This window comes from Atheta coriaria, unplaced genomic scaffold (genome assembly GCF_025399875.1).
Source record: "Atheta coriaria isolate IRGN ID8LTWV9N9 unplaced genomic scaffold, Caltech_Dcor_3.1 hic_scaffold_4_pilon, whole genome shotgun sequence".
In the NCBI taxonomy this organism is placed as follows: Eukaryota; Metazoa; Arthropoda; class Insecta; order Coleoptera; family Staphylinidae; genus Dalotia; species Dalotia coriaria.
In genome coordinates, this window is record NW_027045446.1 from 9,101,474 (window position 1) to 9,115,855 (window position 14,382).

Consider the following 14,382-nt stretch of genomic DNA (forward strand, 5'->3'; position numbering starts at 1 on the left):
GTACAATTAAATTAATTTCTTGCGTTCTTCAAATGAATTGAAATACAAGATGGCGCCACGATCTCTTGATGTTTGTGATGAAATTCGCGTATGTTTCTTTGGGTAGTTTGGGTTAGCAGCTGAACACCGGTGAATTATCAACAAAATGTCGAATATGTCTTCGCAAATAAGCACCCGCGATAAATTACTTTACATAGTTGATGATATCGAACTAATTTCAAAGTAAGCTGGTGCATTTTAATCCCTAAAACAATGTCTAACCTGTTTTATTTCAACAGAGAAATGATCGAGAATGCCATTGCACCGAAACACGCAAAACTTTCCGCCGTCGACTATGCACAACTCACTGAACTTTTGGTCGCCAAAGACAACGAACTCAAAAACATGCTCAAACAAGCCAGTGAGCAGGCTGAGATTGAGAAGAAAATGGATCTACTGCAGGCAGAAGTCAACAGACAGGATGAAGATATCAATCAACTACAGAAACAACTGAAAGAAGCTGAACAAATTCTTTCCACTGCAATATACCAAGCAAATCAGAAACTTCAGAGTATTGCCAAGGCTAACAAGAGACCAGTGCCACCTGAAGAGTTGATTAAATTTGCACACAGAATCAGTGCTTCTAATGCTGTGTGTGCACCTTTGACATGGCAACAAGGAGATCCCAGAAGACCTTATCCTACAGATATTGAGATGAGATTAGGGTTCTTGGGCAGATTGAGTGATCCTATAAATGGACATTTATTACAGAATCCAAACAGTATGTCAGACTTGCATAGGCCAGGTGGGCATTCAGAGATTCCTGCCTCACAACAAAATCAATTTGCTTGGCATCCTTCTGGGGAGATACACATGGCTGTTGGGCAGGGTGGTAGTGTCCCAATGGATACTAGGAATCATAAACAGGAAAATGAGGATGTGGAAGTTATGTCAACAGATTCCAGCAGCAGTTCATCAAGTGATTCTCAGTAGTTTTAATAATATTAAGTATTTTTAGGTGTAAGAATAAATTTTATTCATTTTTTTGTACCAGTATTCAATGCCTGTTTGCTAAACCTTTTTAATTTAATATTCTGCAGAAATCTAAGCTCTCCCTCCCATTTGCATACTGTATCTACATTGAGTGCATTTGTAAAGTCAGGAATTTCAAGTCCACAAGTATTGTATTCTTGTGTTTCTCTTTGAAGTGTCATTTTGATGACATCTTCCCTGCCTGCATGTTGTCTGTTGTTCTTTCTCATGCCAATTGATCTTTTAAGTTTAATCTGTTCCAATTCTTCATCAAATCTGGTTAAATATAGTTCTATCATGGCTGAAATGTGTTCTGGAGCACATGTTGTGATATTCTCAGCCTGTCGTAGTGCAATAAGTTGTTCTCTGAACCAGGATATTCTTTCAGCTATTAAATTCTGTTTGATTGCTGTACCTAGTTTAGCCTTCTCACGGTTGGATTCCCTAAAAATTAACGTATTTTGTTATATATTGTGTAATACAGTTGTAAAGGTATGTTATGTACTTTTTCATTTGTTTTACAAAAGCTATGGTCTTCCTGCTGTTGGGATGCTTGCATTCCGATATGTCCTTAGGTTTCTTCCCCTGAAAAATATGTATATTAGTGAAAATATTTATAACATGAGCTTGCATATAATATTCTTACCATTTTAATTTATTTATTGAGTTTCAAATGTAATAAACGTAAAACATGCGTACAACCTCAAAATTCATGCGCGTAACACTTGAATATTATAATTTTGTAAGAAAGACAGGGCCGAACTATTTTCTTAAAATTAATTGTGGATAAAAAACTGACTAGTTTTATTGAAAAAAAGAACTCCAAATCCAGTTTATTTTTAAAAGTGATTTTCGGCAGGAGAATCTCCAGTTTTAATTCATTCAAAACTGAAATGTGTGCGTAGCGTTCATTACCCATAAGGAGTAGTTATTACCTAAGTAAATAGTCTGATAACAAAATATTACTAAGATAAATTATTCATAATCTACTTTTTTGCAATTTTCTTGCAAACGATTAAAGTTAGAAGCAAAATGCTTTCAGATTCTTATTCAAAGCACAACTCTATATTATGTGGCACTTGAAAATTTGCAATTATCTACACTAATGTAATAACTGAAAATGGTCAATAACTTGAAAACTACCAATTCCATCATTTTAATCGTTCATTTATATTTATAAAACGTGAATAAATTTTTTTCAACAATGTAAATGTTTCTCTTCAAACATTTATACTCTGTATCTACCTTATTCTCCTTCAAAAAGTGCACTGCGTACAATTTGCGTTCGGTGCAAGCAGTATCAGCGCACGCTTTATTCGCGTCGGTCGAGTTTACTTGATCGTAGTGGATCATAGTCGTCGGTTGATGCACACGCGTTTCTTGCGAGCTGCGGCCTTGTTCTCTTGTGAAATTGTTTGTGCTACTACCGTGGGGTTGTGCTCTCGATCTATTGTTTATTTGCCGGGCGTGCACAAGAAACTTAATTTGCATCATTCAGAGGAAGAAAATTGATACTTATTAAATATATTCGTTTCCAAATTCCTGTCATCTCCGTTCTTATCAGTTTTGTGTCGCAAACCAGTGAATTCCACAATCGCCACAATCGATTCAGCATCGATGCCATGGGAATGCTGCAAACTGCGTGGGACATCAGTTACAGTTCGTCACCGATACCCTGGTAACTTTATAATTGATTTAATATTTTTGATTCATGTACTCTTGCATTTTTGAAATCAATTATTATTGACTTCCTTGATGTCATAGTGATAATATGCACGCGAGAATATTATCCATCTATTAAATTCTTCCAACGTGGTGAAAATTAGTTGGTACACGCATAGAATTGTTTTTGTTTTCTTCTCTTCGCGCTTGTTTCTGCCCGTGTGTAAACAACTTTTTTTAAAGGCAAGCCTAATCGCGCGTAGTTGCTGTGTTTACAAGTCGCACCATGGCTTAGCATACGTACATGCCCATTAATAGTTGGCAATTTTATAAAAATTTGAAAACATGGTGTGGAAAACACTCGGCATCTCCTGAACTAATAAACTTTCTCCAAGCTTCTTGACGCCATATTATAGTCCAAGAGACGCTTTGTACAATGCATTTCATTTCAATCATCTAGACCGTTTGGAAGAGCCATAAAATGCCTTTTAATAGTTGGCAATTTATAAAAAATTGAAAAAATGGTGTGGAAAACACCCTGTATCTCCTGAATTAATAAATTCCCTCCAAGTTTTTTGACGCCATATTATAGTTCAAGAGACCCTTTGTACAATGCATTTTATTTTAACCTTCTAGACCATTTGGAAGTACCCTAAAATGCCTTTTAATAGTTGGCAATTTATGAAAATTTGAAAACATGGTGTGGGAAACACCCTGTATCTCCTGAACTAATAAACTCTCTCGACGTTTCTTGACGCCATATTATAGCCCAAGAGACTCTTTGTACAATGCATTTTATTTCAACCTTCTAGATCATTTGCAAGTTCCCTAAAATGCCTTTTAATAGTTGGCAATTTATAAAAATTTGAAAACATGGTGTGGAAAGCACCCTGTATCTCCTGAACTAATATACTTTTTCCAAGTTTCCTAACGCCATATTACAGTCCAAGAGACCCTTTTTTACGATGCATTCTATATAAACCCTCTAAACCCTTTGGAAGCGCCATAAAATGCTTTTCAAAAGTTAGCAATTTTATAAAAATTTGAAAACATAGTGTGGAAAACGCCCTGTACCTCCTGCGCTAATATATTTTCTCCAAGTTTCTCGGCGCCATATTATAGTTCAAGAGACCTGTTTTACGTTGCACTTTATTTCAACCCTCTAGACCGGTTGTAAGTGCCGTAAAATTACCTTCTAAAGTTGGCAATTTAATGAAAATTTGAAAACATGGTGTGCAAAACGACCTGTATCTTCTGAACTAATTGATTTTTTTGACGTTTCTCAGCGTCATGTTAGAATTCAAGAGACCCTCAACGCTATACATATCTTTTTAACCCTATAAACCCTTTGAAAGTGTCTTAAAATAGCCTTCGAATATTGCAACCAATAATTTTCATTTTTTGTTCGAATAACAGGGTCGAACTTTTTTACTTAAAATTTTTTGGTCGAAACACAGGGTCGAACTTTATTGTTAAAATTTTTTCGGTCGAAAAACAGAGTCAAACTATTTTACATAAATTTTTTCGGTCGAATTTTTTTGTTAAAATTTTTTCGGTAGAATTTTTTTGTAAAAATTTTTTCGGTCGAAAAACAGGATCGAACTTTTTTACTGAAAATTTTTCGGTGGAATTTTTTTGTTAAAATTTTTCGGTCGAAAAACAGGGTCGAAATTTTTTACTTCAAAATTTTTCGGTCGAATTTTTTTGTTAAAATTTTTTCAGTCGAAAAACAGGGTTGAACTTTTTGACTTAAAATATTTCGGTTGAACTTTTTTACTTAAAATTTTTTCGGTCAAAAAACAGGGTCTAACTATTTTGTTAAAATGTTTTTGGGTCGAAGAACAGGGTCGATTTTTTTGGAGATTAACTCAAGAACAAAAATGTCTATGAAAAACGAATGCATTCTTCTCTAAAATTGTAAATAGGGTCTAAAATTTAATCGAAATTAATAGTTCCATGCATAGTACAAGTACAATTCTATTCATGTTCTACACTACCACACTGAAAGTGTCAGTGTTCACAAATAAACATGTTTTCTTATCTCGTGCAATTCTTGTGCGATCGCCACGCGAACACCACGTTAGTCTCATTTTTGTTGTCAGGTGATCTGCACGTACATTTTCTTTATTATTTTTGAATTTCTAAATGCTTCTTCAACTGTGCGCGATTGTTGTGCGCCGTTCGTACCACGCGGTACGCCGCACGTACCACTCAGAGGTAAAGCGTGAGTGATGTTCCGTCGGCCGTCGAATTGTTTTGGTATTATACGCGCATTTCATCGTTCCTACATTGTGCATAATTAAGGTCCTTACAATTTATTGGATATGCCAAAAGCGTAAAATTTATTTTGCATCTAGGTATGTTCTCGCATTTCTTCATTCATATTAAAATCAATTTCATTATTTACTTTACTTGTGCTTACTTCAACCGCGTGGTCTTTACGCAGATAAATAATTTTTGTCTCTGTTTCAATACCTACCGTTGGCTTGCGTAGCACGTTAGTCTCACTTTTGTCGTCAGGTGATGCGCACGCACATTTTCTTCATTATTCTTGAGTTTCTTAATTTATCTTCGCGTTGTTACGTAATAATTTTGAATGCTTTTTGGATTGTGCGCGCGTGATGTGCGGCTTCGTTTAGTCCGGATTGCACTTTTATTGCGGCAGAAATTGTTAGCTGTTGATATTTTGTAACTGTAATGTAACTATTGTTAAATGTTGTCAATAAAACACAATGTTTGATTATAATCTCATTCATATTTTTTTGTGGTATCCTCTTTGTCGTTTTCAGTTTTAAATAAAATTGCACATAAGTCTTATGTGTGAGCAGCGATGTAAGATAACTAACTGTTACTCGAATTGTGTTGTTGTTTTTAAAAACATGATAAAAGTAGAAACATAAATAGAAGAATCAAATAAGAACAATAAAAACACTCGGTGGTCGAGTGGAGACGTGCACCTGCTGGCATGCTAGCAGACACGGATCGAAACTCAGGTGTTGAAGGCATTTTTCTCAAATATAAAAATATCAGATGTAATTTGGGTTGCATATATGAATTGCAACGAAATATGAGAGAAATTGAAATACAAGTGAAGGCAATATGAGAAGAAATAAGAAAGCAAGTGGAGAAATGGAGAACAGAGAAATAGAAAAAGAAGAAGTAGAGAATAGGAGAAGGTAGAAGGAAGAGAACAGAGGGTAGAGTGAGAAGAGGAGGAGATAGAAGAAAGACAACAGGGGAGGATCAGATTTTTAAATTTTTTGGCACGTGTCGTTATAACTGCCCACTACATCGATCCGTCCATTGCTCCCGGCCCATCCTACAGCTACGATGTCTCTGCGCTTCATCCCCGAAATTATCGGGCATATCAACAATTTTTATGGTGGGGGATCATCCCCAGAGAGAGGGAACTCCTTATAAGGACATTCCTTATGAGGACTTGTAAGAATATTTCTGAGTTTTAAGTCGTCTCAAGAGAGGTGACACTTAAAAATATTTTTACAAGTTCTGACCTGCACCTGAAATGAGAGAAGGAGCACACAAATCACACAGGATACCTTAACAATTTATATAGTGGGGATCATCCCCAGAGAGAGGGAACTCTCTTCGAGACCTGTTCCTGAAATGATAGAAGGGGTACACAAATTAAACAAGTGAATATATCTTACTATTTCTTTATTAACAATAGAATACAAGTTTAGATTTTACTAGTCAACAAAATACATGGCGCCATATTGACATCGAACTTACGACCTGCATCGTCGCGCACATATAAGCAAGTAACATGTCAAAATGTTCTGCCGGGATAAAGAAATTAGCAAATTGGCCATTTTCTAGGTGATGGAAATTGAAATCAAAAATTGAGGGTGTTACAAAAGAAAAATTTAAGTGCAGACAGGAAAAAATCTAAACACACTAATATCGCTTGTTTTTCACCGTTACTCTGGGAAACAAATGTACAGGACGTTACCAAAAGAAAATTCAAAGTGTACGAAGTTAAATTCTAAAACAGTCAAAGCAAAATTTTCAAGGATGTGAAGAAAAACGATTATACAAGGAGTCACAAATAGAAAATTCAACCATCAAAGAGGAAAACATCTAAACACTACAAATATTGCTCGTGTTCACCCGATGCTCCGGGAAACTAATAAACAGGGTGTTACAAAAATTAGAGTACAAAAAGAAATCCCTAAAACCACAGCTGAAGGAACATTTTCACGGACACAAAGAAAAGCAAATATACAGGGTGTTTCAGAAGGAAATGCCCAAGTTTAAAACAAAGAATACTCAAAACTCACAAATAAAAGCGATTTACTACGTAATGTTAGAAAAACTAATATACAGGGTGTTAAAATGGAAAATTTTAAAACCACAAATATGGTCATTATTCATATCAAGTCGAGAGAAATTTATACGGGCACAAATATATTTTAACATAAATTCACAGATTTTACCCGAAAATAATCGGAAAATAGGTGCTACAAGAACAAAAACAAAAATATATTGTGTATATATTTATAATTTGATGATACGAGTAGCATCAACTGCATAAGGTAACCAACGCGTGAAGCATCATCACAAAACATCCGGCGGAAAACATTCAAATTAGCCGACGGCAAGCGACGGCGCGTAGCAATAATACAGCCGGTAAATACTATAAAAATAACTAGTTACTTGTAAATATTAAAATATATGGAGACTATGATAGCGAAAAACTATTCAACGTACAAGATTTTGTTAGATCAACAAGAAACTTTTTAATTAAATGATGCTAAAGAGTGTAATTCGATTAAAAATGTTCAGCGAAAAGAGGAACGAGGAACAAAGGTCGACGGCAAAGTGAGCGTGGTTGACCACATGAATATTGTCATTTTAATAATTCTCAGATACTTTTTTATGATAATGCTTGTAATCATTAAATAATCATGCTTGTTATTTTCGGACACAGGGCTATGCATTCAGATAAAAATGCTACCACGTGTTAGTAATTTGCAAAATTAATATCCCTCAAATGGAATAATTAATTAATATAAACCGACTTAACTTTCCGCAAAAAAAATTACACACCTACCAGTGCAATGATGAAGAGATTTTTGATCCAGGAATATATCTTATCATCTGAAAACTCGTGCAGAAATTAACACACTTATTTGTGACTTAAGAACACTCTAACCGCCACAACTCATCAAACAAAACAGCTACACATGCTCGTTACGAATATTTTGCTGATGACGAAAAGAATACACGACGATTAATTGAATAATTGAAGTCTGAAAACGCGTGGCTAGTAGTGAGACGCGCTCGCGGACCATGCGGTGAAACGACTGCCGTGTGCGCTGCGCGTTGCCAGGTACAAGGCAGGTACGTCGCGATAATACACTTCAGTCCAACAAAAACGTTGTTTATAAAAATTCACAATATTGAAGTAACACACATACACGAAACTACTTTTACTTTCAATATTTCTCGGCATACGAAAAGAATATATTGGTTTTGGAATGCAATAAGGATGAGGAAAAACGGAAATTTGTAATTTACCAATACAAATAAATAATTTATTGTCTTCTAAGTGTCATCGAATAAGTTTACTGTATACGTTAGTTAATTATATTATTGATGTTCACAACATCGCGACTAATTTAAATATTCTCTATAAAAGAAAGTATTAAAATCGAAAGTATTAGAATCGGAAAAATAAGAAGTGAAAATAATTCATAACAAAAAAATACAAAAGGCGGTATGACCCTTTTATCCTAGTTTTTTTTTTCCATTCCGAATAGTACAATTTATATTTTATATTTTATGAACACGACTCACTACCGCTACCTTCGAACGGAGCCCTGAACACGAGTCACTTCTACCGCCACCTTCGTGGAAATGCCCTGAACACAAGTCACTTCTACCCAGGGCGTAGCTACCGCCGTATTTGCCGTATCAATTATACGGGGCCCCGGGCCACGGGGCCCCAAAGTGTGTAAAGAAAAGTTTACCTCCATATAAGAGCCTCCAAAAATTTTTATACGGGGCCCCGACAAGGCACGCTACGCCGCTGCTTCTACCGCTACCTTTGTACGGTGCCCTGAACACGAGTCACTTCTACCGCTACCTTTGTACGGTGCCCTGAACACGAGTCACTTCTACCGCTACCTTTGTACGGTGCCCTGAACACGAGTGACTTCTATCGCTACCTTTGTACGGTGCCCTGAACACGAGTCACTTCTACCGCTACCTTCGTACGGTGCCCTGAACACGAGTCACTTCTACCGCTACCTTTGTACGGTGCCCTGAACACGAGTGACTTCTATCGCTACCTTTGTACGGTGCCCTGAACACGAGTCACTTCTACCGCTACCTTCGTACGGTGCCCTGAACACGAGTCACTTCTACCGCTACATTCGTAGGGTGCCCTGAACACAAGTCACTTCTACCGCCGTCATGCTATGGTACACCGAATGAAACTAGCAAAACCCCCCTTGCGATATCAGAATCCGATAAAGAATTTAAACATTTCACAAAGGTTTTTCGCAATGTGATTCGTTTACCATATTACCAGTAAATTAAATATGTACGGCCCCCCTAATTTGCGGGCTGATTGAACACGCAAGTGAAATGTGAAAAAACATTTAACCGAGTAACATAACTAATTATAAACTTACCAATGCACCGCTCATCGGATTGGAAGGGTACGGCAAGTACTGTAATTAAAAGAAAACATAAGTTAAAACAAAAACATTTAATACAATATGATAATATTATATTCACACATGGGAGGAAACAAACTTTCTGTGCTAAGTATCGCAATGGTCAGATAGAAGTAACTTACTCAAACACGAATAGGTTTCCGATTGATCTAGCGACCGACCACCACCCACAATAACCGACAATATAACCGCACCATTATAATTTAAAATATAAACATCAAAAGCAAGCAAAAGAACATTTATGCACATTAAACGCACAATTACTTATTAAGAGCACACTGCAGATGCATATTACGACTAAGTCTATTGATGACCGAATATAATGCAAACTGATAAAACGAAACGCGTTGCGCGATATAGGCACGTCTGGATACGCCAGAGACCCGCACGAAACTAGCTGCAATCCATCAATAGAGCATTCACAATAAGACTCTGTGCCTGCTGCATAAACCCGGCAGGTAAAAGCCATAGATGCGCAAAGCCAGCGCGTGGATGCCACGCGACCTAGTGCGCGAATTCAATAGACGCGCAAAGGCGGCGGCGCGCTGAAGGCACGCGACCTTGTGGACGAATTGCAATAGACACGGTACCTGTGATAAGAACTAAACTAAAATGTGCTGCATGCGACAGCGCGACGAGAATTTTACGCGTTGCATCTCGCACGGCGAATGCGATAAGGAAGTTGTTTATACACAAACGCTGATATGATTCAAAACGAATACAATTCTATTTTATGATTTTTAGTTCATACTAGTGAACTAAAATTTAAATCATGAAATTATGATTTATATTTTATTGAAGCATTTATAGAAGCAGAGATTTTCGCAAAAGATATCAATTTTCTAATTGCAAAAAATCAGGAAAACATATAGTATAAATGATGCAATAATTTTACCTACCAGTGTATCAAACACCGCAATTCAAATGTGAGTAGATATTGAAATAAAGAAGAAACAAAACATTAGTTACATAAATTCGGACAATGAGATCCGGCGGAACCCAAAGTTTACCATAAATTTCATCTTGTTCTCCGTAATTATTTAAATTAGTATTCGTACCAGGTAACACATTGAGCCAACGAGTTGTGCACAAGTCAAAAATGGTTCGCACAAGTCCAAAATATAAATAATTCAAAATCACACACAAAGTCTGCCGGCCGGCGTCCGACGACACCCGATCAGAAATCCACGCGAAAATGCAATAAACACAAAAATTATTGAATTCCGAAAATTACATACGTGATAAATATTTACCGAATGACCAAACACGGCAATTAACACTAAATTCAATAAAATATAACGCGATATACCGAATTTACAACGAGAAACACGAATACTCGACGGATTATTCTTATCTGCCGCACGAAGTAAGAGCTGCCTGCGTGCCGGCATCACAACTGTGCACGTCGACTTTCACTCGCAGGAATATTTTTAGTTAAAACGTGTATCGTTGCGCTACCTGAGAATACTTTATTGTACCTCCAGCAAATACAAAGCGTTTCAAAAACTGTGGCGTACCTACATATGAGGCAGTGAGCGATTGCCTATGTATCAGTGAGTGGTTACGCACTTAAGTGGCCGTGTCCGTGTATCACACGTACACGAAAGTGCGCAAGCACCACCCTATCTAAACAAATAGCAATTTTTACACATAACTCAAAACTTAAAAGTCAAATATAAGAGTCAATAGGATATACTTATTCAAAATAAATGAATGAACGAATCGCAGATTCTTAATCTACGGACAATTCTCTATATAATGACAATGTTTTAATAATTTTTAATCAAATATCTAATTCCATAATGAAATCCCTACTTTGTATATAACTACATGCATGCATACTCACATTCATACTTAGTTAACTAAATTTAACTAAGTAATATTCGCATGCGCACAAGTACTGAGCGCTAGAGCTGACGTAATAAAACTCACTTTATCAGCTGTTTACTGTTTTTGTAAGTTTAGTGCAAGTGCGCAGATGCGAGTATCAGTAAGGTCAAGCGGTCGAAGTAATTGGAAATTAATATTACTTTTGTGAAGATATATTGCTAAATAGAACAGGATGGTCAAGGCATGGTTTATGGATAATAACCCAGAGAATCCCTGCACAGAACACCATAAGACACCTCCAGAATATGTCTCTTTAGATGATTTATTTGAATCCACAGCAGTGGAATATTTCTATGTGAGTTTTTACTTTTGTTTCTAATTTTCCGTGTCAATTTTAATGTCTGAGGCTTTATCAAGAAAACTAAACAAAACAAAAAATAAAAATTGTAAATTTGAATTTCTTATAACAGACTGATGATGAATATATGATTTTGAATACTTTATCTCAATAAAATTTAGTTCTATGATGTACCGTTTTATTAATAATTACTATTTTTCAATTCGTTTCTGTGCAAATTCAATTTTCTGGTTAAAATTGGCTGTATTATAGATAAATCCTGATGATAGAAGCAAACTCGATATAATCCGAAAGGAACGCGGCTACTCTTACGAAGATGAAATCAACTGCTCGGAAGGATGCCTCCCAAACTTCGAAGAAAAATTAAAAATGTTCTATCAGGAGCATCTGCACACCGATGAGGAAATCCGTTACGTTTTGGAAGGCTCCGGCTACTTTGACGTGCGCGATCGCAATGATAAATGGATCCGAATCCAGGTGAATCGGGGCGACTTAATCATCATTCCGAGCGGAATCTACCACCGGTTTACATTGGACACCACGGCAAGTTAAATCCGCACAGCCCCCTTAACGAATGTTTTACCTTTTAATCATTTCCAGAGATTCATCAGAACAAAACGCTACTTTGTCGGTGAACCTGTTTGGGTGGCTCACAATCGCCCTGCCGATGAGATGGAGTCCCGTAGGGAGTACTTGCAAAAGCTGGAAAACAAGCAATTCACACAGAAAATCTATTAATACACACGCCGCATGCAAATGAAAGTTATAAACAATGAATAAACCTATGGCGACAGAGGTCACACTCCATCACAGCCACAGCAATGCCTTTGTTATTATTTATTTAATGATCGAGTCTCATCGTTTATATTTATGTATAATACAATGTACATAAATTAACACTATTATTAGATCAATTACGAGTAATGACAATCATTCCCAGAGTATACACACTCGGCATCGCAATCAATAACAAGGTTTATGTATATGTTAGGTTTATGTGGTAATGTAGTTTATTTTACTTATGAGTTTTGTTTCGTCTTGTATGTTTAATAAGCATTACAATTAACATTACTTCTCCCCTCTGGTAAGTAGTTTCCGTTTAGTTAGTAGTATTTGTCATAGTTTCCATCATCGCATTATCAATTCGAAATAATAAATAACGTGTAAGAACAGAATACGAATATGTTGTATAAAAACTTAGAAAAAAGTACGTCTTTTATCTGTATAATATATACAGACGGTCGTCCATTAACATTTTATTATCTTTTAATATTTTGTAACAATGCTTCAAAAATGGTATGTTTTGTTTAGGGCTTGACTTATATAGCATATTTAGCATGTGTATACAATACGTTTTTCTCGCTAATTACATAATTTTAATTACTGTAATGGTATTTGTGTTTTCATTCATATCATCGATTTATTATCAACGTCGCGGCGTCGCCATCGTCCACGGAAACTGATCGTCAATGTATATATAAAAAACTGGAATAACGGAAATAACTGTCATCGTCTCATGCTCGCGCTGATCACATCGCATAAATTATTTACTTTAGGTATCGGTTACTTACACTCGGAAGAATCCCATTTCAAGCAGCTTCACAACGTGAAGATGCTTTTATTCTATTATACACGCACGCAAGTCTTACATAAATCTGTGTGTTTCGGTCGCATACGTCTCGCCCGCCGTGTGTTTGTCAATGAAATTTCTTGCTAATACATTGGTATCGTAATAATAAAACATAATTTCATAATGTGTCTACAAAGCAGGCAGCAGGCACACGCGTGTTTAATACTGACTGGCGCTGCCCTAACAACCCCAACAAAGAACAACAACAATTTGTCTCTCGAATGTACACGTTATCAATAATATTTACGATACAGGCTTACTCAATTACTTGCATTTGCGCTTTGCTTCCTCGGGTACGATTCGCATTCGGAATTTGCGCGTTGTGTGGGTACGTGTCGTGTGTATTTGTGTGTGTGTGTGTGTGGGTACATGTTGTGGTGGGGGTTCGGTTGGTCGTCCTTGTAACATCCTAGCTTCCTTATACACTTACTATTTATTACTAAATGTGTGTCGAGTGATGGCGATCTGTAAATGTGTATGTTTATTTCTTGCATTAATGCGCCGTCGTCACTTTTATAAGTGTAAGTTGTGTTGTAAAATTGTATCATAAAGCTCTTGTCGAAGCTCTGGAATGGAACGGCGACGAGAGGGAGGTAGAGCACTACTGGTTCGCTGCGAGCGACTGTTCGGAGCTGAATGATCAGGAGCAGCGGCTCAAGTCGTCCGGGTGCGACGCGCCGCCTCTGGCGATGCGTAGAAGATTGATGAATTCCACTTCCAGCACCTGCCTTGCCTAAAAGCAAATCGCACAAATGAGAAACGCCGCGCTCTAAAGTATGAACAGCAAATATTCTTACTTGAGTGTTCTGCGTTGGGATCTGCAGAGCAAGTGCCATGCTGTTGGCATCAAAATTTTCGTCCAACGCTAACAAAGCTCCATGAAGACCAGATTCCAACAAGTTGTTACCATATTCCTAGAGGGATAATCACAAGACAATTAAATTATGCCATTATGTATTGGAGGAGAAAATATTACCTTTAATCCTATCGAAGTGACCCATCTAATGATCCTTTCATTGCTCCAGACTAAAACATCCGAAATCACATTCTCGCAGTTTTTCCTCCTTTCTTCTAGTGCATGCCTATCGTAGTTAATCCTCTTTAAACACTGAATACCGAATTGCAGACTTGTTCTGTAAGTTGAAACACATCATAAATACTGCGTGATAATAATAATTAAAATGTTGTAC

General features: G+C 36.7%; 4 protein-coding genes across 14 annotated transcripts in view; 2 read left to right on the forward strand and 2 right to left on the reverse strand.

Annotated features, from left to right (window-relative positions):
* Positions 1-16: 16 nt before the first annotated feature.
* Positions 17-1,035, forward strand: MED4 (mediator complex subunit 4). Its single transcript, XM_065301850.1, has 2 exons — positions 17-222; positions 279-1,035. Exons 1-2 carry the CDS (start codon positions 146-148, stop codon positions 970-972), a joined length of 771 nt encoding a protein of 256 aa, XP_065157922.1. The 5' UTR covers positions 17-145; the 3' UTR covers positions 973-1,035.
* Positions 991-1,773, reverse strand: LOC135791436 (translation machinery-associated protein 16 homolog). Its single transcript, XM_065301852.1, has 3 exons — positions 1,658-1,773; positions 1,517-1,596; positions 991-1,455 (listed from the first exon to the last, which is right to left on the reverse strand). The coding sequence occupies exons 1-3, from the start codon at positions 1,658-1,660 to the stop codon at positions 1,017-1,019; spliced, it is 522 nt and encodes a 173-aa protein (XP_065157924.1). The 5' UTR covers positions 1,661-1,773; the 3' UTR covers positions 991-1,016.
* A 9,532-nt stretch (positions 1,774-11,305) lies between these two features.
* Adi1 (acireductone dioxygenase 1) lies at positions 11,306-12,384 on the forward strand. The gene is made up of 3 exons (XM_065301798.1): positions 11,306-11,559; positions 11,815-12,105; positions 12,163-12,384. The coding sequence occupies exons 1-3, from the start codon at positions 11,437-11,439 to the stop codon at positions 12,298-12,300; spliced, it is 552 nt and encodes a 183-aa protein (XP_065157870.1). The 5' UTR covers positions 11,306-11,436; the 3' UTR covers positions 12,301-12,384.
* Liprin-alpha (PTPRF interacting protein alpha) overlaps positions 12,385-14,382 on the reverse strand; it is a 53,050-nt gene continuing 51,052 nt past the window's right edge. For all 11 annotated transcript variants that reach the window (XM_065301796.1, XM_065301793.1, XM_065301795.1 and 8 more), the window contains 3 exons: positions 14,169-14,325; positions 13,990-14,106; positions 12,385-13,925 (listed from right to left, as the gene is read on the reverse strand). In XM_065301796.1, coding sequence (XP_065157868.1) covers positions 13,833-13,925; positions 13,990-14,106; positions 14,169-14,325 — 367 coding nt within the window. In that variant the 3' untranslated portion in view covers positions 12,385-13,832. The remainder of the gene's footprint in view (positions 13,926-13,989; positions 14,107-14,168; positions 14,326-14,382) is intronic.